The sequence below is a fragment of the Hyaena hyaena genome, unplaced genomic scaffold (genome assembly GCF_003009895.1).
Source record: "Hyaena hyaena isolate Hyena2069 unplaced genomic scaffold, ASM300989v1 scaffold_29, whole genome shotgun sequence".
NCBI lineage: Eukaryota > Metazoa > Chordata > Mammalia > Carnivora > Hyaenidae > Hyaena > Hyaena hyaena.
In genome coordinates this window covers 553,659-579,305 of record NW_024080661.1, presented here as the reverse complement: position 1 = coordinate 579,305, position 25,647 = coordinate 553,659, and the positions used below count along the sequence as shown (strand labels likewise).

The following is a 25,647-nucleotide window of genomic DNA, read 5'->3' as shown; positions in this document are numbered from 1 at the left end:
CTCACTGTAGCCAAACTGTGATAATAAAGTGTTTTGTTTGTCTCCAGCAAAATGTTCTTCCTCCTTCTTGAGTCCAGCTGGTGCCCAGCCAGGGGTTGGGTGGGGAGGTGGGGAGTTGAATGGTGGGTGAGGCCAGAGGGAGGGAAAGAGGAGGTGCAGGGAAGAAGGGGGCAGTCCTCTAGCTCTTCCACATTCATGCCTTTAGCATGGATTTCTCTTGTACCTGCTCTGTGCAGGCGCTGGCCTAAGTGCTAGGGACACAGCAGAGGGCAAGGCACGTACGGTCCCTGGCCTCGAGGAGCCATAGCCCCAGTGGGAAGACAGAAGGCAGATGGGCAAGCATACCGGGAGAGGAGAGCATGGGGTTGGGGGATCTTAACAGTCCAAACGTAGACAGACACTGGCCCAAAGGAAGGATTTAATGTTTGCACGGGGCTGGTCACTTTACCATCTTCCATAAACTCCAGCCCATCCACACTCACAGCTGCCCGCAAAGATAGAGTAAGTGCCTTTTACAGATTAGGATCTGAATTCAAGGTGACAACTTGGGTCAGAACTCAAATTCGCGGCCCTGTACTTCTCTCCCTCAAGCTCTGCCTCTGATCTGGCCGGGAGCAACTTCAGGCCACCACTTCCCTGCTGCTCTCAGCCTCGGGCTGGTGAGCTCATACGGTGGGTGGGTGGGCAGGTGAGTGTGTGTGTAAGAGAGAGGGAGGGAGAGAGATGCAGAGACTGGAGGGGCTGCTTTACCTGACAGGTTGGCGGCAATCCTCTCTGCGTCCTCGGCTGAAGATGCACATGTGGGTCCAGGGTGCCTCCATCAGGCCCAGGAAAGCCCAGACGGCCAACCGGTCCCCAGTCCCCCATCTCAAGGCTTCCCCTTGGCCCCACAAGCACCTTTCACTTCCCTTCCCCATCTGGCTCCTTAGGAAGGATGGGGGCGCCTGCGTGGCTCGGTTGAGCGTCCGACTTTGGCTCAGGTCATGATCTCATGGTTTGTGAGTTCGGGTCCTGCATCGGGCTCTCTGCTGTCAGCAGAGCCCGCTTCAGATCCTCTGTCCCCCCACCTCTCTGCCCCTTCCCCGCTCGCGTGCCAACGCATGCACACTCTGTCAAAAATAAACAAACACGGGAAAAAAAAAAGGAAGGAAGGAAGGTCTGGCTGAGTGGGGCCAGAGCCCCCAGCTGCATGGCTCAGAGCCCTCCCTCCCTGCTCGGTCCTGAAGAAATCAGGGCTTGCGGTGTGTGGAGAAAGCAAGCAAGGGTTAAACAGATCCTGCCCCTCACCCCCCAGTCCTCTTTTGGAAAACACAGATCAAACTCAGAGCCAGTCAGACTCTGGGTGGGGTTGGGCCTAGTGGGAGAGTGTCAGGAGGACAGGACAGTGGGGCCTTTAGCCAAAACCTCTCCCTTTTCAAAGTTAAGTCTGACTTTGGGGCGTGGGGGCAGGCGGCGGGTGCGTGTTGACTCCTTATCACCCAGTGCATGTCTGAGGAAGGGAAGGCCTGTCCCTGCTGAGTGGACAAACACAGGAACCAAGCCCAACCCTTCTCAGCCCCAGGACTGAGCCTCTGCCTGGGCCACAGTATACGGCATTCCAAGCAGAGGTTCCCTGCCCCGGTGGAACAAACAGCGACACCACTTGGAGCCACACAGGGACCCACAAATATCTTTATTTACAAATGAGCTGAGGCAAACTTCCCTCATGTGTTACAAAAATATATGTATATACACACTCCGCAGCTGTAAAGTTCCTCAGATGTACATCTACTGTTGGAAGGCAGGGGGAGGCGGGCAGGGCAGGGGTGTGGGGTGTGGAGGGCCCTGGGCTAAGAGCCAGGCTGCTCACATTCTTCAGGTGCTGGCAGGGGGAGAGGAAATTATGAAACTGGGAGACGTCTTAGAGGTCAGATGTCAGGAGTAGGGGAATGATCTGGAAATGACAAAGGGCTCTTACATCACGCAGATCTGAGCAATGATGTCTCATCTTTCCTCACTGTTCCTCTCGGAGGCGCCTGGGGCTGCAGGCCCCACAGCTGACCCCTGAGGCCACTCCGAGCCTCTCAGAGCGCAGCAATGGCCTTGGCGGCCACCTGGCGGCCCAGGGACAGGCTGAGGTCCGTGATGGCCAGAACCACCTTGGGGCTGGACATGGCTGACACCTTCACCAGTTCTGACACCTGCCACAGACAGACAAATGGCCGCTCGCTGGGCTACCTTGTGGTGGCCCCGATGTCCCGGGGAGAAGGAGGCCCCTCCTGCCCCGCGGCTGCCACTGAACCCCAGGCTCCCACTAAGACTTGCTGCCCCATCTGCGCTCCAAGGTGGGGACCGCACGCACCCGGAGGGGCGGCACTCACGGTGGTAAAGGGCATGAACTGCAGGATGCTGCCTCGGCTGCCCTGCTCCAGGCAGTCCACGCACTCCTCCATGAACCACTGCACGAACTGCGTGTGCGGCCCGGCGGTCCGCGAGCCCAGGATGGAGGAAATGAGCAGGAACAGGTTGGCTGTACGGGATGGGGGTAGAGGGAGCACTCCGTGAGGAGGGGCTGGGGGGAGTCAGGCTGGGAGGGGGAGGTGGCACCAGGAAGCAAAGGGAAAGAAGTGTTCGGAATGCCCTTCAAGTAGGGGTGTCCAAAGGAGGAAACGTGAAAGGAAAATGAGCGAAGAGGGACTAAGTGGGAGGCTGGTGGTGACGAGAGCCAGCCACCGGGCAGACGGGGAAATGAGGTGGGGCAGCGTAGCGGGGGTGCAGGGGCCCCAGGAGGCCCCCCTCTGGCTGCAGCCTGGTAGGAGGACTCACCCAGAACTCGGTTCAGAGGGTCTCTCATGTTAACCGTGTGGAGCTGGGAGGCGGACAGGGAGCTGCTCATGGAGCGGTCGGCTGCAGGCCAAGCAGAGAGCGTCTGAGGAAAGGGCCTCCTGCATTCAAAACCCCCCTTCCCAGGGGACGCCCTCACCCGTCAGGCACGGAGGGCCCACCTGGGGAAGGTCTTGGATGCAGAGTCACAGAGGGGCCCGAATACAGACATCCCAGTGGGAGAGGAGAGTACACTGGGTGAGCACCACCAGGCGTCCATCTGCGGCCTGCACGTGCACGAGGCCACATAACCTCACAACCGCATTTTACAAAGTATCCAAGACACAGATCTGCTGAGTAACTAGCCAAAGGTCACAGGGTTTGTAGGTGGCAGCCTCAGATCTTTCCTCTGCTCAAGTACTTTAATCCCTAAAAGGCCTTAAAGAAATTTCTAGACTCAAGAGAAATCTCTGGAAACAGGAAAAATGCAGTGCCACAGAAGAAGCCCTCAGAAAAGGTAATGACATCTAGGGGACCTGGAGGGGGAGGGGCGCTCTTCAGGCAGGAAGAGTGGGGGAAAGCCCTATGTCCCAGCCCACACCTCAGGGGCTGTTTCAGGGGAAGGAAGGCCAGAGCGGGTGAGTCAATGGCACAGACTGTGCCTGAGGCAGTGAACTCACTTGTGGTGAGTAAAGCACAGGGGACAGTGGTATGCCCGAGGCTGGGCTGGGCTCTGGGCAGAAGAGAGTCAGTCCATCACAAGAGGTCCCCAGCAACCCCTGGGCTCTCGACAGGTAGAAAACAGCGCAGTGGGGCGTGGAATGGAACACACTCCCCACACACACTCTCTGACCCGCAAAGAGGCCGGTGGCCAGGGACCACACCAAGCAGCTTTCCCAGGCGGGGTGAGTTCCCAGGAAAGGAGCAGCCTGCCCACCCCGTCCACACGCTCATTAGGACTCACTGGGACTCGAAAGGATGTTGGCGTCTTCCTCATTGGAGCTCAGCAGTCGCATCAGCTTCGAGGGCTGCATGTCATCCAAGGGGAAGAGACTGATATAATCCTGAAGGGCAAGAGAGTCACTATTACACCCCTGGGTCCCCAAATGCCCTGTTATCAGGGAAGAGAGCGGCAGCTCGTATAGGAGTGAGGAAGAGTCAGCTCCCCACAGGCCTCAGATGGCACCTCCAGTAGGACCAGCTTCCCTTATCCTCCCCCAACCCTAGAGAGAGACTCCCTCACACAGTCACCCCTGCAGACGCTTGGCCAATGGACCCCTGATGCAGCCACCTGGGGAAGGGGTCTCTTAACCACAGAAGGCTCAGTAAATGTCGCTGAGCACCTGAATGAGTGCCCCCTACCTCAATGTCTTCTCGGTGTCTCTTCTTCTGGCGGGAGGAGGCCTGTCCCTTATGGGAGGAATAGGAGCTCAGGGCACACCAGACAGCTAGCCTGGCAAAGGGTTCCAGGGAAAGAAGGTAAAGTCAGAGGGCCCCAGAGAGGGTTTCCGTGCCAGTGCTGATGAGGCCCCAGCTGACCGGGCGTCCCCCAGCCCAGCCTCCCTGGGCAGCCCTAGGCCAGGGGCACCCGGCACCGTGCTGTGGGGACTCGAGGCTCTGAGAAAACCCTACTTGGCGAGTGCAGTGCCAGGGGGGTCCATGAGGCTGTGCCACTTGGAGGAATCGGTGAGCAGGCCAGGCAGGATGTGGCCCAGCAGGACCAGGGTCACTTGCTGCATGTCCAGACAGAAGATGGAGTAGAGCAGCTCCACCGCCCGCAGCGTGTGCTCCTTCCGCGTCTCCTTCAACAGTTCCTAGATGGGGAGGGGAAGGAGATTTAGGAGCTGAGGGCTCCAAACGCAGGGTTCTCTGGGAGGGGAAGCCCCAGGTACTGCTCCGTCCCTCACTACGCATCAGCCTCTGGCCACAGCTCCCTGAGGTGGGGGCGCCTCTCAGAGCCCAGGAGCCCCGAGGCCAGGACCCGCCTCTGGGTTCCAAGGAATCTTCTCACAGCATTTAAGAGGCCTCTCAGAGAAGCCCAGCTGACCAGGCTGGGTGTTCAGAAATAAAGGGACAGGACTGACTTTGGTTCTACCAGGTATCTTCTCAGGGGTCTCCCTTAGTCTGAGGATACCTGCTCCCCCAGCCTAGGTCTGGGTGGATGTCTGGCCCACACCTGCTGCACCCCAGGTACCTTAATCAGGTTGTTGCAGAACCAGTAGACACCTCCCATGTGCAGCAGGGTGTCAAAGATGTGGATGGAGCGGCTGTCCACCCATCCCTTCTCCAGCACCTTGGCAAATATGTCCGTCAGCACCTCCTTGATGGGTCGCTTGGGGGGCAGCAGGTTCCAGTAAGGCATCGTGTCCACGCCCGTGGATGGGAACTTGATCTGGGTGGCTGTCTGCTGCAGCACGTCAGCACACATGTGCTCCAGGATCGAGCTCATGATCACCACCCTGGGGGAGGGGAGAGGGGGACCTGAGGTTCAGGTTTGGGCAATACCAGGTTCAAAAGTAGAGCAAACATCCAGGCCAGACTTTTTCCAGGACTTGAGTTACGGAAATATTCCTGGGGAATGAACCCCATTCTCTGCTGAGGGAGGGGACAAGAGGAAGTCACAAAGCCCTAGTGACCTGCTCCTGCCGGCCCCACTCCTGGCAGGCCTCTCACCTGATGGGCCCATGCCTGTGTGTGGAGGGGGTGCTCTCCTCCCCCAGGTTATTCCAACGATACAGTCCTATTTTCTGTATTCATTGTCTCCAACTTCCCCCACCCCCCAGACCCAGGCCCTGCCAATCTCTGGACATAAATAAATATGATCACTTCCCTCTGGGCTGAGTGCTGGGGGGGGTCCCCGCCCAGCCTTGGCCTAGTCCCAAAGTAAACTGTTACTTCCAGGACAGGGGCCCAAGGACTGCCCCACAAGACTCTTCCCGGCCTTTGCTAGCTGGGCAAACAGAAGCGTGTATCCAGGAATTTTCTCATACACAGTCTTCAACTGTGAACGCAGCCCTGGGTCTGAGCGCTAACTGTTCCTGGAATGCTGGGTGGCTCTGGGAAAGCTGCTAGGACTTTCGGGCCCACTTTTTGCCACCTGCATGATGCACCCACAGATTTCTCACTATTCCTCACCCAGACAGGAGTCAGGGTGCTCGGTATGGATTATGTCAGAGCACACCCTGCATTACTTGCAGAAGGAAGGATGTGAAGGACAAAGGAATAGAGGAGATGAGGAAAAAAGGAGATGTGATCTCACAGACCCTCGCCAACCGTATTTTGGCTCAATGTTTCCACCTCTCCCCTCTGGGAGCATCCCAATGGCCACCTGGTGAGTCGTCTCTCTTAGCTTACTGGTTGTACATGCCCATTCCACAGCAGCGCCACTGACAACCACCAAGAGGCGGAAGCTACCGAAGGGTCCATCAACCAGCGAATAGATAAACAAAACGTGGCATATACATACAATAGAATATTATTCTGAAGAAAATTCTGACATGTGCTATGACACGGACTGCGACATGGATGAACCTTGGGAACACTGTGCTAAGTGAAATAAGCCAGGCACAAGAAGGCAGATAGTATATGATTCCACTTACATGGGGCACCTAAAGTAGTCAAATGCACAGAAACAAAGTAGAATGGCAGTTACCAGAGCTGGGGGAGGGGAAAAGGGTGAGCTGTTACATAATAGGTACTAAGTCTCACATTTACAAGATGAAACATTCTGGAGATAGGTTTCCCAACCACTTGAATACTTAACACTGCTCAACTATACACTTAAAAATGGTTAAGATAAATTTTTTATGTTACATTTTTACCACAATTATATTTTAAAAAAAAAGGTTTTCGGATGGGGGAATGAACCAACACCACTGAATTCAGCATAGCTGAAGCCACCAGGGAGGTCCTCCAACCCTCTGAAAAGCCAAGGCAGGACAATGTCGAAAAGACAGCCAGGCAGGGGGATGACGAGGGTGGGCAGGCCGAAGCTCAGAGTTCTGCAGATGGGCTCATAGTTCCTAGACAGTGACAGAGCTAAGACAACCACTCTGTTCTTCTGGCGCGCTAGTTCTCCAGAACCTGAGCTTTTTGAAGACAGGAATCATAGCTATTTGGAGTCTGTATTTCTGGGACACAGCAGGTGCTGGATTAGAAACACTCCAGGCCCAGAGATGCACACTAAATCTTGCTGAGTCACTGGCTGAACATGTAAATAAGAATGTGAGTGAGTGAGCAGTATGTTTTGGGAAGGTAAGAGAAGAGGGGGATATTGGTTACTGGAGGTGCTGGCTTCTCACGACAGGCCTACAGAGTTCCAGAAGGAGGGGACGGGTTACTGACCTCTCATTGTAGAACTGCAGGGTGTTCTCACTATACAGCGGGCCTGCCAGCTGGCGGATCATCTGCAGCGACTTCTCACGCTCATCCAGCCCCAGCATCCGCACGTGGGCCACAAGCCAAGCCACAGCACACACTGCCAGACTGCACACCTTCCCCTTGATATTATCTGTGATTTTCTGGGGGAGGGGAAAGGGTGACTGAGGCCACTGTACCTCCCTCCCTTGGCCATCACTTTCCCCAGCCTCTGTGGGCAGCTAAGTGCAGCAGGTGGAGTCCTGGGCCACATCCCACACCTCTCTTCACCACAAATATGCTTTTCCCAAAGTTACCTGGGTGGGAGGGAGTGGCTAAGCCTATAATTACAAGGAAGATCAACATCCAAACAGGAGCTCCTGGATTAAGGGTCTTCTTGTTCTTATAAAATGTAACAAGCTATCAAAGACTGGCTCTGTGTCTCAGGGAGGAGGGAAGGCTGCTGGAAAGGTAGGGCTACCTGGATGGACTCAAAGGCCAGGACCCCATTCTCCCAGGCGTTGAGGATCTCCAAGATGGCTGCGGAGATACTGAGACAGGCTTCGTGCCACTTCATCTGCCTGCAGGGGGTGGGTTGGGAGGAAAATCACCATGCGGGGAGTGTGGGGTGGGTTGAGGGAGAGGGTCTTGGCCTGCCCCCGCCACCACCCTTGGACCAGGCACCCGGCCACTGACACCAGCTTCATCTCTGAAGAGTTGTTGAGCAAGGCCACCAAGGATTCCACTTTGGTGGAGTCCGGCCAGAAGCAGGGGTGGTCAGGGTTCAGGATTTTGCCCTCCTCAGGCATGCATGTCTGCATCCATGTCTCAAAGAAGGGCACCTGTGCTCCTGAGCTTGACTCAGACAGAATCACCTGGGAACATAAGGGAGCATCAGCAGCCAGTGCCCCACACCTCAGTTTCCTACCCCACTGCCTCTACTTTCCAGCCTAAAAGACTGAGGAGGAATTGGCCTAAGGAGAAAGACAGGGGAGCTATGCTGCCACCTAGTGGTGGGTGTGGATGTGGCACTGAAGGATTATGGATGTGACCAAGGGGGAATCCGTTGACTGGTCAGGGGTGGGGGCACCAGAGTTCTGCAGCCAGCAGAACCAACTGGCTTGAGAGACCAGTGGGAAAGGGGGGACCCTAGTTATCGGTCGTTTCCTTCCCCTTTTCCCCACCCACTTGGTGCCCCGAACCCACACTGCTTTCCTTTCACTCACCTCTGAACCATAGGTCTGGGCCACATGACACAACATGAGGAAGGAGATGTCAAAGAGCAAGGCGCGCACTGAGGCTGCTTTAGCTATGAAGAATGAGAAGGCTGAGCCCACAGCCTAGGGCAGGGCCCAAAGCCCTTGTGTGGATTGGGAGGGGATCAGGATTTGCCTCAAGGAAGGTCAGTGACCAAGTGGCTCCTTCAAAGCTCTGAGGCTCAGAATCCTTTTCTTGAGTCTTGATTAGAACATCATCCCTTCCTTGGAATCAAAGACTCCTGATACCCTCCTTCTCCTCAGTACCCAACCAGGTCGTAACCAACAGGGAACATGAGACAAATAGGTGGCTTTGGAAGAATCCTTTTCCCAGCACTCCCCTCCTTCAAGGCTCCCCAAAAGCTCCAGTCTGTCACTGTTCAAGGGAGAAAACAGCTTTCCCAGGATAAGCAAAGGGCCCTCTGCCCTCCCCTGCTCTCTGCCTCCACCACCCCTCCTGCAGTGCAGGGTCTGGGGATGCACAGAACTGTCTTACCGAGTTCTTCATTGCCATGTGTCGTGAATTCATTCAAACTGTGGGAGGAATGGAGAAAGGCTGCACCAAGCAGGGCAAAGACTGAGGGAGCTACGCCTGTCCTGAGAGGCAGTCACTAGAGTCTCACAGGGATTACATTTAAAATGAACATCATCACTACACCAAAAAGAACTCTTCCTATCTGTTTTTAAAAGATTTCCAAGGCGGAGCACCTGACTGGCTCAGTCAGAAGAGCATGTGACTCTTGTGAGTTGAGCCCCACACCGAGTGTAGAGATTACTTAAAAATCTTGGGGCACCTGGGTGGCTCGGTCGATTAAGCATCCAACTTCAGCTCAGGTAACGATCTCACGGTTTGTCAGTCGGAGCCCCAACACGGTCTCTGTACTGACAGCACAGAGTCTGAAGCCTGCTTCAGATTCTGTATCTTCCTCCCTCCCTCTCTCTCTCTCTCCCCGCCCCTCCCCTGTTCATTCTCTGTCTGTCTCTCATAAATAAACAAACAAATCAAGCAATCGATCAATCAATCAAAGATTTCTAAGGCCCAGATAAAGGCGCACTAGATGGAACCAAGTTCTATATGTCAAATTCCAGGTCAACCAAAGCCCCTTATTAATAACTGGGTGCACCTGAATCCCTCCACACCTCTCATCTCATCAACATGCTCAGCTGCAGAGAAAAGAGCACTTCACATCCAAAGACCTGGGCCTTCCCCCAGCGCCTCCAGCAGGGATGATCTGCCTCACCCTGGGCATCTCCAGGGAGACCCAGACCCCAGTGCCTTGCCCCTATTCCACCACATCCTCCCCCAGACATGCCTCCCCAACCCTAGCCAGGAGCTCAGCCTTCCTCACTTGATGAACTTCCGGGCGAAGGATTTAAGCTTCCCAGTGGCGGCAGCGGCGGCCAGCAGCAGATCCAGACTCTTCCCAGACAGCATGTGGCCCAGAACTCCTAGCAGCCCCTCTGGGGACTTGGAGTGGTCTGCATCCATCGTCTGGGGGTACGACAGGAAATGAAGTCCTGAGAACACTGAAGACCCCCCCAGATACAGCCTAACCACAGTCTCCCTCTGTAGGTCTCCATTAAGTGGGATACCACAACCTGCAATTCCATCTATATCTGACTCCTATCTGGAAAACCATTCCCCAAATCTATCCTTGCTCTCTAGTCCACCCCTCTCAACTAAACTGGGATCGTGGGGGTGGGGTGGGTGAGGTCACTGCTCTGAGATTCCCCACTGCTTCTGCAGGAGCAGGTGAAAGCATCTACCATGGTGCCTGGCTTACAAGTAATGCTCAACAAAGGTTAGTTTTTGATGGCAGCTTCCCCTCCTTCCCCTTTTCTCTACCTTCAAAGTAACTACGTATAAGCCAGAAAACAAAGGGATCTATGGCCTCTGTTTATGTATCTGAAAGTAGAAGCAAAACTGGAAAAAAGGAAGACGGACCCTAGAGGCAAGGAAAGGGCATATTCACCTTGAGGATATTTGTGACAGTAGGCTCTGCCCGGAGGATCAGCCCAGGATTGGGCTGGATGTTGGCATTTTCTCCGGATTTCAGCTGGGGCGCATGCTCCCGGTCTGCTGCGCTGTGGCCATAAGCAGTCAGAGAAGGGACAAGGAACAGAAGTAAGTTCCTGACTTATAGAAGCAGAGGTCCAGAGAAGGTGGGGAGCACAGGAGGACCTTTGGGGCTGGAGTGATCTTTATGAAAGCACACCCACTACCACGACTGCTTCAACTCGTCACTGATTGTTACCTCAATTTTGAAAGCTCAGTTGAGATTAAAGGAAGATTTAGGATTTTTACTTTACTCGCAAAGGAGGGTGGGAGTTCAAGTGCAGTGCCTAAGGGTGCAGAAACCAGTGTCTGCTGTTCCTGGAAGCCCTAGACCTGGCCCCATGCACCTGGAACCCGAACTCTAGACAGGAGGCGAAAAGGCACTGGGCGGTCCAGACTGGACGTGAGAGGAGGAGGGCGAGCAGCCCACGGGCCAGCCCAAGGGAGCTCACACTTACCGCTTGGCCATGAGGTTGGTCACGCTGGCTTCAGACAGAAGCCCCTGCTTGCTACATTCTTGGAGTAGGAATTTTGTACAGTCACAGCTGTGAGGGGAAAAGGTGATGACGGGCCTGGGAGCAGGGCAGGGGTTCTGAGGGGCGGGAACAATGGGCCCCTCCTGCTATCCTCCCTCGTCAGGATAAAGGATGTTCCGAGTGCCTGAGGGATGCTAGGGGAGTGCAGGTACTCGGCAGCTACAGGGCTGCTGCCTCCTGCCCAGGGGAGCGAACCAGGAGGCAGTCCCCTGAGAGGAGCAGGGGAAGAGCCCAGAACATGTTCCAGTGGAGCGGGGATGAGCAGGGGAGCTCGTACTTGCAGCGCTGGTCAGCTTTGTCCAGCAAGGGCGTGAGCTTCAGCAGGAACTCAAAAGCACAATTGACATCCTCGGTGAAGTCCTACAAAGGGCCAGAAGGTGCCACCTGGCTTCTAAGTCCTCCACGACACCCACAGCCTGTGATGCAGACTTAAAAGGACACCCCATTGGACAGAAACACCAACAAGTCGGCCGCACCCACCACGGGCTTCCAGTGACGTGACAGGAAGGAGTGTAGAGCACCACGGCCCTCCACCAGCCCCAGGACCTTGGGCCACCTCGCGTCTTGTGCGGCCTGGCCGCCTTGCAGGGGATGGGTGTGCGCGCTGGGATGTAGCAGACGCTCAGGTGCCCGCACCACTTCCAGCCTTCCCCTGGGGGCCAGGACACACGGCTGGCCCTTCCCTTGCCCTTGTGTCTTCAGCGAGGAAACAAGGATTCACCAGCTCCCGTGCCCCTCCCCCAACTCATTTCTTCAACCAACCTTGTCCCCGTGACAGTATTTCTTCAACTTCACCAAAACCTGTGGAATCTAGAGGGTGAGGTAAGAGGAAAAACAGGAAGGTGAATTTCTTCTCTCACCCAGAACTAAAGGCATCCCCTCCATCCCCCTGTCCCGAACAGAGAGACCAGAACCCTCTCATCTGGGAAATAAAAGCGCTCTTAGGGCCAAATTAGAAAGCTGACCAGCATCCAAGTGCCCGGCGCCCCCTGCCTACAGGACACAGGGATCCCCTCACTTCTGCCAGTTCCACAAGGAAATGCCTTAGGCAAAAGGGAACCCCGATTCAAGGGCCGGGGCCACTTCCCCGGCTCCCGTAACTGCCCTGCACCAATCCGGTTGATGACTGAGCTAAACGGCACCTGTGTTCTAAGAGCTGGCAGGCGCCTGCCAAGTAGGCTAAATATAGCCCTGGGACTTTCAGAGAAAAGAATCGATGGGAACTTGCGCTGGGGGACCTGGCAGGCTGCAGACAACACCAGCGGGAGAAATGTGGGACAGAGATCCTGGGTGTCACTGCTTCTCCTGAGAACCATTTCTAGACTCGGCGCTCGGATGCTCCCATGTCCCAGGTACCTTGAGGAAGGTGAAAGCTGTCCACTTGAGCTCCTCCGTACCCTCAGGAGACTCGATAAGCCCCACAAAGCAAGCTTTCCAGATTTCCAGGACAAAAAGTGGGGTGGGGATATGCTGTGGGAAGACCCAAGAGTGAAGTCTAAGAGGGTAACCATCCCCTTTCATCTCCTGAAGGGGGCGGGGGGCTGATCAGGCGAGCTCCCAGACTGTGCAGGAAGGGTGCTTCCCCACCCAGTGTGAGAACAAGGGAGCGATCTGCTTTCCACCACAAATCAGAGGAAACCCACTTCTCCTAAGAAGTATCAGAAGAAATCATCCCCACTGTCCCCAAGTAGCCAACCCACCATGCTGGGAGAGAAACAACTCTGGACCCCCCACCTGCATGCGCTTCACCATCATGAGCTGTTCCACCAGGGGCTGCGTCTCGCCTGTCAGGTTCATGGTGCCCTCGAGCAGGACCACCGCATGCACAGTGGGGTAACCAGTCTTGTGCAGCTGTTCGGAGTGCACAGCCAGCATTGTGGGAATGCTGAAGGGAACAGATACACAAGGGACAGTGTGGGGAGCCAGACAGAGTTAGAGGGCAGGTGAGCAGAGGGGTGGGGGCCAGGGGTCACATCTCCCCACCCACACGCAGGGCCTTTCCTCGCTCCTTCCACTACGATCAGCCTGGGAGCCCGGTACCTCCTAATGAGTGTGCCGCACTGCTCAGCCTGGCTCCGGAGCTGGGGGTTGCTGAGACTGGCCAGGATCTCCCCAAGCTTCAAGAGAGAATGCTCAATGGCAGTCCAGGAGGCTGGTGGAGAAAAGGAAACGCAGACACACGATGGGAAAAGAAGAGAGGAAGACAATGGCCCTGAGCTCCTCGACTTTGGCCCCCCTGGGACCTCAAAACCACGCACAGAGGCTTCCCCTGAGGATGACATGGAGGCCAGGGGCCTGAGGGCAGCATGCACTGTTTCTAGAAGGGGAGTGAGCACCGACACTGAAGCCCCTAGAAACTATCTCCAGAGGCCTGCCTTCTAGGGGATGCACGTGGCCGACTTTAGAACCTAAGTACGGCTCAACAGAGACCACGGCTAAGAGGCACAAGGGGCTTGGGGGCCAGTGGCTGGCACAGGGAGGCGGCCACAAATCGCATCAGGAGTGGCCAGCCTTGCAAGTAGCCATCACTCTCTACCCCAGTCAACACAGATTCCTAACCAGGCTTCTGGGTTCACCCACGCCCTGTCGAGGCCTTTGCTCTCACGGCTCTCCCCCTCTGTGGTGCCCCAACTCAACGCCACCTCTCAAACTCTCTCTCCTCAAGCCTTTGTTCCAGCCCAGATCCCTTAACAACACACCCAACTGGTCCAACCCACTAACCTCTCCGCCTAAATGCTTGAACTCATGGTCTCTACATTATTTAGCACTTAATTATGAGTCACTTATCCTAGTTACAACTCCAGAGGGTCAAATGATGATGAATACTGGCACCAACTAGCCCGTTAACCTCCATGTGGCATGGGGGGAAAAAACAAAAAGACCTGAGATCCATAAAAATTAAGTTAAACATCCATTCACTTTTCAGCCACTACACATTCATCAAGTGTTCAAGATAGGTAAGACATCGTCAACATGGCCCATTTTTATAGACGGGCTGTCTTTCTGGACTTCTCACAGGCAATACAACATACTTTGGAAAGTAACACAGGTACTAATCCTATAACAAATTCTCCAAACAGGTCCTGAAGACCTGGGTGTAACCATTCTAGCATTCTTGTTACTGGAGAACAAGAGATCCTTAGGTGGTCTCAAGCCCCACAAGACTGTGGCCTTTGGGCCCCATGTCCAGAAACACCAGGCTTCCCTCCCACCGGGTAATCTATCTCCTCTCAGGCTCTGGAGGGCTCCAATATTTAAGATCTGCACGTGAGTCAAGCAGGGTACGCTACAACAGGCCTGACAGCAGGCAGGTACCATGTTTAAAGGGACGTGTTAGGTGACACTCAAACACAAGAGTCATTTGCTTTCAGGTGATAAGTAACGTGAAAACAAACACAAGGATGGATGGTGTGCTTCTCTGGTCTCTAAGCTCTTCCGGAAATGTTTATCACATACGAGTCTAGCTCGCCACTAGCATGTATGCTTGTTGAGGGCAGGGGCCCTGCCACATGCTCCTTTGGTAGCCCCCCTCCCCCCATCCCCAGCACCTGGCACAGTGCTGGCCATACAATAATGCTCAGTAAATACCTGTTGGTTGATTGGCTCGGGTGCCACCCTGCCCAAGTCCCTGGGATGTATGCAATGCTTATGGGGAGAAAAAAAAGGAAGTGGGATGATTTCAGATCCTCCTAGAAAGAAGTGGGATGGCATCCTGCCTCTCCCCTTTCAATTAAAGAACCAGCTATGGGAACAGTGGCAGGTGGGGCTCAGGGGAACCAGGGGACATACAGGCCTCCTCTAGTTTGGCGATGTGCAGCAGGGCGCGGTTCTTGGTGCTGCTGAGGGTCTTCTCCAGGCGCTGCAGGCACATGGCAAGCTGCTTCTCCCCAGCGGCTGGAGAGCCGGCCTCCAGCCCTTCCCGGAGCCTCTCTGCAGAGGCTGCAGTGCAGCGCAGCAGCCAGTGGAGGGCGCTGAGAAGGGACCGGCACAGCCCGATGCACTCCTCCGCTTTGCCATGACAGCTACCGGGAAAGGATGCAAAATCTGTCTTGGCTTCAAAGGCTGAAATATGACCCACACCAATGTTCCCCAGAGTGACTGACACGCCCCTACAAGGGAAGAGAGCTAAGAAGCTTGCAGAGTCCTAGGGAAGGCGGCCCCATCAGCTTCCACTGGACAAGATTTCAAATGAGCTACTCTTTATCCCAAGGGTAACTAAGTAGAAGAGGATGGGGGTGGGGGTGCAGATGAGCAGAGGGGAGAGAAGTGTGGGAACCCACAGAGTTGGCCTCAGTCTACATGCTTGGAGCTTCTCCTTTACGCTAAGGTAATACTGGAAATTAATGAGCTCTGCCATTACCTCAGTCGGTCACAAAACATGTCCAAGATATCCAGCAAAGCCTGGACACACAAGTCCCGGGAAAAGTCATCAAACTGCAAAAAGAACAGTTAATGATGCGACAAACAGCCGAGTCGACTTCTGGTCTCACACACGAAGCAGACAGCATATTCAGAATTCCTACTCATCTTCCCTCCAACCTCAGGTTTCAGTCTCGGCATTCTTCCAACATTGGAAACTGGCTCCTAATTGCCAGCCCCCACTTCCTGGGATCTCTCTCCCTCCAGTGGAATACAGCAAGGCCAGCTAGAGGCATCACGTGCTGCCTGTCTAGTCTCAGAGTTCACGTGACCAGCACAGGCAAGCAGAGGGGGTCCCATCTGTCACTATCGTCTCTCTGCTCCCATGCCCTCCACCTAGCTCATGAATGGCTATGGTCATACCTTACTGATTGCTGTGAGGACAGAGGAGTAGGACACCATCTGGAGAGAAAGAAGAAAGATAAAGTTCAGATAACTATTGTCACAGGTGAGAGGATCAAACATTGACACTTCAAATCTGCAGCTCAAAAAGTCAACCCCTTCAACAGGCCTTCCTCGACCCAAGAAAAGAGAGGCAGGAACACTAGACATTGTCTCCATCCCTGCTTCTATCAAAATCACCGTTAAATAACATCATGAGCATACACCCATTAAGATCAGCATGGGCATTCAAAAGTGCTGTGTTTCATGTTCACATGCCGCTCACTGTCCACTACATACAAGGTTAAGATAACTGCTAGTAGGCAGAAGAAAGGACAGGAATGAGGTTGTTACTTTACTTCTACAACTTCTATAAAGAGTAGGAGGGAGGGGGGCGCCTGGGTGGCTCAGTCAGTAAAGCGTCCGACTTCAGCTCAGGTCATGATCCTGCGGTTCATGGGTTCAAGTCCCACCTCAGGTTCTGTGCTGGCAGCTCAGAGCCTGGAGCCTGTTTCCGATTCTGTGTCTCCCTCTCTCTCTGCCTCTCCTCCATTCATGCTCTGTCTCTCTCTGTCTCAAAAATAAATAAACTATTTAAAAATTTTTTTAATTAAAAAATAAATAAAGACTAGGAAAGGCTCTGTCAGCGCAAAGCCTGATGTGGGGCTCAAACCTACAAACTGTGAGATCATGACCTGAGCCAAAGTCGGACGCTTAACCGACTGAGCCGCCCAGGTGCCCCAAGAATACTTTTATTTACAAGAACTGGAGATGAAGACACATTTCCTGCAACGAACAGGTAATATCTGCTGAAACAGACAGTGAATTTCATGATACACACTCTTACTGATTCTCTAGGATTTATTCTCTAGGACCCCTCCAGGACACCTTCTCTGATCCACCTCAACTTCCTTCCCCTGTGCTCCAAATAATTAATCCCCTTATACCCATCATTACACAGCAGGTGCCTGTTACCCCCACCAAACTAGGATCTCCTTGAGGACAAGGATGCTTTTACTCAGTGACCACCATGAACTTGCTGATGCTGTTGGTAGAATAAGGAAGTAAAAACACACCTTTAGATCATCATTTCTCAAAGTAGCTTCCAAAGTGGCACTATCCGATAAGGAAGACACTAGCCACAAGTGGCTGTTTAAATTTAAATTAAATTAAAAATTCAACTCCTTAGTCAGATAGCCACATTTCAAAAGCCCAACAGCCACATGTGGCTAGTGCCTACTGTATTAGCACAGACACAGAGCATTTCTGTTACTGTAGAAATATCTATTACATGATGTTCTTCAAAAGATTCCCCAAGACATTAAGAAATTTTACACACACACACACACACACACACCTTCTGTGTGATATGAATTTAAGAAACCTTGGAATAAATAAATATAAAGAACCTTCTTTACTAAAGAGTATCTCTGAACCATAGTATCTTTATATACAATGACAACCTCTAAGATAAATGGAAACAAAGTAAACAATACTTTCCAAGCTTATTTGACTAAGGGAAATCCTACCTGAACAGTGAGCTGAGAACAGAAATAGTGGTGAATTTATATGTTTCTCTAGAACATAGCCTGGGCCTAGCACATAGTAGGTCCCCAGTAAGCTTTTATTACTTTGGATTGATGAATTCTAGGAACTAGCATTCTGAAAAAAAATGTACTTTAAAATGAATCTCTATTAGTAAAACCTATCCATAGGACTGGAGATGTAGTTCAAAAGAAATACCTAAAGTGTCCTGCATGGACTTAAAAACTACAGAAACTCTTTTTAATTTGTCATAGTTTTAAAAAATAATTATTGCATGCTGATAAAATATAAACAATATTTTAGAAAGGAGTTACAAGTATAAACTCAAGATCAGTGGCTACATACACTGAAATAAAAAAGCAGATTACAATGATAGAAACTGTCAGGATAATCACCTGCTTCGTGGGTTGTCTTCCCAAGAGGAATAGAAATTTCCAGAGACTTAATGACCTTAGTATGGTGAATTTTACATGGATGGCAATGCCTTCTGTGTATAATTTCTCCATCATGTGAACAGAGCGCTCTCTGTTCAGACACCTTTAACTAGTATTCTTAAATAAACAAGAGCAAAATACACAGAGGACTTAAATACACAATTAGTGTTGAGCACAACTCTCAGCAAGATGTTCTGTGAAGCTGTAGCTGGTGTCTGATGGTGATCAGAAAGTTGGGAGCCTGCCTGGGCCGAATGACCATAACGTTCCAGGCGTGTATTTGTTTATTTATAACTGATGTCCCCATAGCAAGAGCTTGGCAGAGACATGAACCTTGTTGGATACCAACCTGAAGAGGGAGCTGGATGTTCTCATTGAAACTGACCCCACACTCTCAGAAGAGAAACCCCCAGTTGTCTATGCTCTGAGAGATGCGGTACGTTCTAATGTATTTACGGTCTCCAAATTCAGAATTCTGTCCAGTAAATTTTAGCTAACAGTATCAAGAAAGCACTGCTACTCTTGAGAACTAAAAATACTTTCCACGTGGCAAACTGTTTTTCACAGCAGTATTTAACCTATTCCAGTCATACTGTAATCTATCAGTGTAGAAGCTCTATGCTACCACCAGACCCTGAGGCTGGAGACCGTCTATGGAGCCCACTGCACACCTGGCTAGCCCAGAATGACCTTGCGGCTGCTCTCTCCTCTCTTCTCCTCTTACATATTCAACACCCCCAGCTACTCCTAAGTGCACTCTCCATGCACAACACCGAACTGAAGAGCCTCTGGACTCGGACGGAAGAATCACTTACTAATTCTGCATAGCACTTTACAATGTTTCACTACAATCAGCATATACATTTCTCTCTCACTGGTACTTTGGCCTTGTTCTCCTTCTTGCCTTCCCCATCAGTGTTTATACATCTCGAGATGCTTCTACTTTTAAGAGAACTTCCCACAGACCACCCTCCCCCCATTTCCACCTCTCTATCCTGCTCTCCACAGATATGAGTTCTCCGCACTCGCTGCCTCTACCTCCCCACCTTCCATTCACAATGCCACCCGTTCCAATCGCTTATGTCCTTACTCCTGCAGGCATCTCCTCGTTGAGCTCATCAACAAACTGATTAAACGCCATGGAACGTCTCAGTTCCAATCTCACAGACCTCTCGGCAGCACCCAACGCCAGGAAACACGTCTTCACTCGTCGGTCCTCTCCTCCCTTGGCCGCTCTCAATACCATGCTCTCTTGCTCTCTTCCCTCCTCACTGATCTCTTCTTTTCAGACTCCTATGAGGAATCTTTTTCCTAGCTGTGTTCCCTACCTGTGACTGGTTCCTCAGGGACTTGGCTTGGGACACTCATGTGCTTACTCACCACCCTCTCTAGGCCTCCCGTCAATGCCCACAGCTTCCATTCCCATCTGCAGTTGACAATTCCAATATCAACAGCACCAGTCTGGGCCTCTTCTTCTAAGTTCTGGATACACGTGTTGAAGGGCCTACTGAGCATCTTCTCTTTGTTAGCCCACACAGGAAGCTTACTTAAAAGACCAAAATCAGTGTCATCTCCACCCCTCAGTGGTGCCCCAACCTTAACATTGGCCCTACTCTTTTCCCACTGTCTCCTTAAGATTCCCATCAGCCATCGAGTCGTCCAAACCAGAAACCTAGACACGAGCCATGATTTCTTCCTCTCGCTCATGCGCCTCATCCAGGTAATCACCAAATCCTCTCAATGCCACCTCCTGAATGGTTCATGAATTCATCTTTTTTTCTGCTGTCACTTCCCATGTTTATGCTAATATCATCTCTTACCTGAATTTACTGCAATAGGGGTAAATCAGGGGTTTGAAAACCAAAGCTTGCAAGCCAAACTGGACCAATAATTTTTTTTTTTTTTTTTGTAAATAAAGTTTCGTCAGAGCATGGGCATATCCATTTACTTATATACCATCTATATCTGCTTTCAAGCTATAATGACAGAATAATGGTGACAGAGACCATATGGCCTGCAAAGTGGAAAGTATTATTATTTTGTCCTTGCGCAAAAAGAAAAAAAGAAAAAGAAAAAGAAAAAAAAGCCTGAGGTACCTGGCTGGCTCAGTGGAAGAGCAGGCAACTCTTCACCTCGTGAGTTCAAGCCCCATGCTGAGTGTAGATATTGCTTAAAAAAATACATACATATTTATGGGGCGCCTGGGTGGCTTAGTTGGTTAAGCATCCGACTTTCGCTTAGGTCATGATCTCACAGTTCGTGGGTTCGGGCCCCGCGTCGGGCTCTGTGCTGACTGCCAGCTCAGAGCCTGGAGCCTGTTTCAGTCTGTGACTCCCTCTCTCTCTGACCCTCCCCTGCTCACGCTGTCTCTCTCTCTCCTAGAAATAAATAAAACATTTAAAAAAAAAATACATACATATTTAAACTTAAAAATACACACACACATACATGTTCTAATTCATTCTTCAAACTACAACCGGAGTGATTTTTTTTTTACAAGTGTGATCTTTCTAAAATTAATCCACAAATTCCCCAAATCCACAAAGTCAAAAAAATCCCCATCAAAATATAATAGGATTTTTATAAGAATTTAACAAGTTGATTTTAAAATGTCTGGAAAAGGACAGGGCACCTGGGTGGCTCAGGTGATTGTGCATCTGACTTCAGCTCAGGTCATGATCTTGCAGTTCAGTTCAAGCCCTGCGTGTGTCTGTCTGTCTGTCTGTCTGTCTCTCTCTCTCTTCTTCTCTTTCTCTCTGCCCCTCACGAGATTCTCTCTCTGCCTTTCGATCACTTGTGTCCTCTCTCTCAAAAAAAACTTAATAATAAATAAATGTCTAAAAAAAGAAAATGTCTGGAAAAGAAAATGCCTAGGGGCGCCTGGGTGGCTCAGTCGGTTGAGCATCCAACTCTTGATTTTGGTTCAGGTCACGATCCCACATTTCTTGAGTTCAAGCCCTGCGTTGGACTCCTTGCTAACAGTGTAGAACCTGCTCGGGATTCCCTCTCTCCGACTCTCTCTGCCCCTCCCCCACTTACACAGGGGCGAAGGTGTGCATGTGCCGTCTCTCTCCTTCTCTCTCAAAATAAATAAACATTAAAAAAAGATAACAAAGAAAATGCCTGAAAACAGTCGAGAAATTTTTGAAAAATAAAACTAAGGGAAGACTTGCCTAACCAGACACCAGACGTACCATAAAGGTATAGTAATTAAAACAGTAAAGTACTAGGGCAAGAAAGGACAAATATACCAATGAAGTAAACTGGAATATCAAGAAATAAACCTATGTCAAAAAAAAAATAGAACTTTGTAAGAGAATTTAGGATGTGACAATGAATGGCCTATTCAATAAAGGCAGTTGAGCCAACTGTCCATCCATCAGGAAAAATAAATAAATTTGGATCTCTTCCTCACACCACAATAAATTCTAAGTGGATTAAACAGAATAAATACAAAAAACAAAAGTGAAGTGTTGGCAGAAATTAGAGAAGAATATACTTTGATCCTTGGAGCGGGGAAAGAAGCCCTTAAGCAAGACAAAAGCCATATAGGAAAAAATGGTTAAATCTGACAACAAAAACATTAAAATTTTCTGCATGCTAAGAAAATAAAACCAAAAAGTTAAAAAAAGTGACAGAAGAAAACATAACAGATAAGGATTAAAAGATCAATTATATTAAGACACTTAAAAAGAAGTAAGAATTCTTTTTGTGCCAATGAAAATGTTCTACATTGACTGTGGTAGTAGTGGCTGTACAGCTCTGAATATACTAAAACTCAATAAACTGTGTACTTTAAATGGGTGAATTGTACAATATGTGGTTTGTATCTCAATAGAGATTTTACAAAAAAAAATAGGAAAACAGGCAAATGATATGCATAAGCAATTCCCAGAAGATATAAAGAGAGCCAATAAACATATGGAAAAAATGCTCAACATCACAATTATGGAAATACAAATTACAACGTGAAGTAATTTTTTGCTTTCTGGAAAGGAATTTTGAAAAATTCTATCCAGCATGGGACAGGTGTTGAGAAACACTGTCAAACACTGTGGAGGGGGTGTAAACTGATACCATCCATTTTGGAGGGCAATGTGCAAGATCTACTGCAATTTTTAAATTTTCATTTATTTTGAGAGAGAGAAAAAACATGAGTGGGGGAGGGGCAGAGGAAGGCGGGGGGAGAGAGAGCATCCCAAGCAGGCTCTGCACCACCAGCATGGAGCCCAACACGGGGCACGAACTCACAAACTGTGAGATCATGACCTGAGCCGGGGCCAGATGCTTAACCGACTGAGCCACCCACATGCATCAGGATCTACTCCAATTTAATTTGTGGGAATTCTTCGAGCTAGCAATTCTATTTCTAGGTATCTATGCTAGGGAAAACTCCCAGAAGTCCAAACAGGTTAAGTATAAGAATGTTCAATGAAACACTGATTATAACAGTAAAAACTTAAAAACCTAAATTACAGTACACGTGGAACATTATACAGCAGTTAAAAAGGATAAGGTAGATGAATATGTGCTCACATGGAAAGCAGGCATAAGCCAAGAGGAAAAAGAAACAAGAACTACATGCCAACTGAGGGCTACTACTCAGCAATATAAAGAGAATGAACTACTGACATACACAACCACATAGATAAATCCCAAAAACACTTATGTTACACAAAAGAAGACAGCATATAGGGTATTGTTAGAGGATTTCTCTGGAATCCAAATATAGGCAAGATTAACCTACAGAAACAGAAAACATTTAGTGGTTGTAGGAGGTTGAGCTAGAAAGGGGCACAAGGCAACTTTCTGGGAGAATGGAAACGTTCTGTATCTTATTTTGAATGTTAATGACATGAGTATATTAAAATCGCTAAAACTCACTGAATTCATCTTAAGATCGGTGCATTTTATTGCATGTTAAATATCTACACACACACACACACACCTATAAATCCTATCACACCATTCCTTTACTTAAAACTCTTTAAATGATCATTCGTCACCCTAGGATAAAGTCCAAACTCCTTAGCATCACTCAAAGGTCCTTTGTGACCTCTCTCTCTCTCTGTCTAAACCAGTCTCCTTCTTGAAGTGCTAGCCCAGCAGTTCTCAAAATATGATCCAGGGGGCCCTGGAATCTGTGAGGGTAAAACGATTTTTTAGGGGCACCTGGGTGGCTCAGTCAGTTAAGCATCCAATTCTTGGTTTCGGTTCAGAGCATGATCTCACCATTTGTGAGATCGAGCCCAGAACTGGGCTCTGCACTGACCAGCACGGAGCCAGCTTGGGATTCTCTCTCTCACTCAAAATAAATAAATAAACATTAAAAAAAAAAAAAAAAAAAAAACGTTCTTTAAATACTGCTAAGATATTATTTGCTTTTTCTACTCTCATTCTCTCACAACTGAATGTGGAATGTTGCAGAGGCTCCATGACATGTAAATCATATAATTAAATGTGTCAACAATTGTGTTAACTCAGTAATGGGTATTTTTTCCACATGATCAATTCGTGATATTATAAAATCATTCAGTAAAAGTGCAAGAGAAAGACCAATGGCTCTTATGTTAACAGTACATAAGAAGTTCATTGAGGGGCACCTGGCTTGCTCAGTCCGTACAGCATGCAACTCTTGATCTCAGGGTCACGAGTTCAAGCCTCATGTTGGGTGCAGAGTTTATTTTAAAAATAACTAATTTTTTTAAAAAGTTCATTGATGTGGTTTCACATCACCTGATGAATTTTAGTGAATCAATGAATATCCAGTTATCTGAAGAGCTTATTAATATACTCTGCCTTTTTCAAACTAAATGTCTGATGTGTGAGGCCAGATTTTCTTATCCACTTCAACTGAAATAGCCTATTGCAACAACTGAATGCAGAAACAGATATGAGAATTCAGCTGCGTTCCGTTAAGCCAGACATTAAATAGATTTGCAAAAACGTAAAACAATACCCCTTTCTTCACTAGCTTTTTTGTTTTGGAAAATATGGTTTTCCTTAAAATGTTATTTATATTAACATGTAACAAACATAACAGGTTTTATTTAATAGACATCACTTTTTGTTACTTTTAAATAAGTTCATAAATATTTTTTAACTCAGGTTTCATTTCTAAAATCGTAACTATGGATAGATACAATACATACAAATGAAAGCTTTGTGGGAGTCTCAATGGTTTTTAAGAGCATAAAAGGGTCCAGAGACCAAAACTACTGCTCTAGCCATACAAATTATTTTTGGTTCCTAAACATGTGACTTTTGCCTCCCAGCCTTTGCATGTGCTTTTCTTTCTGCTTTGTGCATTCTCACCAATCTGCCTGGCTAACTTGTATTAACAATAAGGTCTTGGTTTAAACATCGCTTTCTCCAGAAAGCCTTCCCTGATTGCTCAGACTGAATTAGGTGCGTCTCCCATGTACTCCCATAGTACTGTCTTAATCTACATCATAAATCCATCCTGTGACTGACTGCTTATTTACATGTCCGTTATTACCCATAACTTCCTTGTTTCTTGGTGCTAGAATCAGGTCTTGTTCACAGCTATATCCCCAGGGCCTACACTACTACCTGATGCATACAGGCATTCATGAATACTTATTGATAGAACAAGTGAAAGTACCATTCATCCCAATTAATGAAGTATTATTATTTTCACAAGAAAATGAAGGCTCATAGAACTGACGTGTTCAAACAGATTCACCTAGAAAGTGTGAGCTGACAATTGTACTCCAAGACTTTTACCTTCAAATCCTCACTCTCTGGAACAGTTGGGACAGTTTACCTGGGAACTAATGGCATACTTCAGGTAGGATAGGATGAGAGGATTGGGGGAAGGTCCAATCATGGCCTGCTCCAGTAGTGCTTCTGCAAAGGAAAGTAACAAAACAAGACTGAGTGGTTATAACTTTTCTGGGTTTAGCCCTCCCATCCTTCCTTCCTACTTCACTTGAGACCTGCAAGGTTGAGAATGTCCCAGGTGGCTCCTTTGGGAAAGAATTTCTTCATATTGATTGCCCACTGGTAGTCACTCCATCGCTCCTTCCAGGCTTGTAAAATGGCTTGCTTCAAGTTCACCACTTTCATGATTTCACTCTGAGAAGGGGCCGGTGGCCGTAAGCTTTGAGGTGGGAGAAACTGAGCTAAGAGAAGAGAAGAAGAGATTGTGAGGGAAAGAACAGGGGAGGGCAAAACAGAATGAAATGGATACAGGAAGATTTAAGAGAGGCAAAGGAACCAGAAGAAAAATGAAGAAAAGGATAAGGTAGGGATTCTATCAAGTTCCTCCCTCCTGAACCATTCCTCCCTTAAACTAGAGCACTAAGAGGGGGGTCAAAGGGGCTTAGTACAAAGAGTAAAGAAGGCAGCAAGGTGTTAAACCTATTCCGATTGCCTAATTACACCCTTAGCCCTAGTTAAGTCCCTCAGCCCCCTACGACCCCAAATCCAGAGGGTCTTCCTCCACTTCCCCCACCTCCCCCAACCTTGAAACTATAATCCCCAATTTCCCTTTCATCCACCACCTCCCCAATTTTAAGCCTACCGTACAAACTAGTTCTAGATCCTAGGAATCGCCATGTTGGCACCTATCAAAGAGCTCAGCTTCTATTGGCTGGGAGTAACAAACATGATCCAATAGGAACACAGCAGGAGACAGGTCACGCCACGAGGTCTTCTGGGAATTGTAGTTCCTTGGATTGGGCTAGCGACCAAAACTAGTCTGCCCGCATTGTTTCTCTGCTTTAGGGAAGAATATGTAGGAGCTGAAGCATCACAGAGACCTGGGGGGCCGAGGGGGGAGAGCTCTTGAAAGACCGCTAGCAAGCAGGCGTCGCCCAAAGACGTCACTGTCGACCAGG

The 25,647-nt window shown here is 49.6% G+C and overlaps 1 protein-coding gene and 1 non-coding gene across 3 annotated transcripts; both read right to left on the bottom strand.

Moving 5' to 3' along the window:
- Positions 1-1,653: 1,653 nt before the first annotated feature.
- MED24 (mediator complex subunit 24) lies at positions 1,654-25,391 on the bottom strand. 2 transcript variants are annotated; one of them, XM_039227802.1, is made up of 27 exons: positions 25,332-25,391; positions 24,745-24,930; positions 24,573-24,655; positions 15,789-15,827; positions 15,367-15,440; positions 14,796-15,028; positions 14,595-14,651; positions 13,047-13,158; positions 12,741-12,891; positions 12,363-12,476; positions 11,769-11,816; positions 11,284-11,366; positions 10,929-11,015; positions 10,388-10,499; positions 9,764-9,906; positions 8,911-8,948; positions 8,385-8,467; positions 7,855-8,033; positions 7,640-7,739; positions 7,147-7,322; positions 4,997-5,261; positions 4,435-4,616; positions 4,165-4,255; positions 3,767-3,866; positions 2,806-2,886; positions 2,361-2,509; positions 1,654-2,180 (listed from the first exon to the last, which is right to left on the bottom strand). In XM_039227802.1, the coding sequence occupies exons 2-27, from the start codon at positions 24,872-24,874 to the stop codon at positions 2,064-2,066; spliced, it is 3,027 nt and encodes a 1,008-aa protein (XP_039083733.1). In that variant the 5' UTR covers positions 24,875-24,930; positions 25,332-25,391; the 3' UTR covers positions 1,654-2,063. The 2 variants fall into 2 exon arrangements, with proteins under 2 accessions (XP_039083733.1, XP_039083734.1); XM_039227803.1 differs by lacking the exon at positions 14,595-14,651.
- Positions 8,546-8,649, bottom strand: LOC120229173. Its single transcript, XR_005527687.1, has one exon. It is a non-coding gene; the product is annotated as a small nucleolar RNA SNORD124 (small nucleolar RNA).
- Positions 25,392-25,647: the final 256 nt, after the last annotated feature.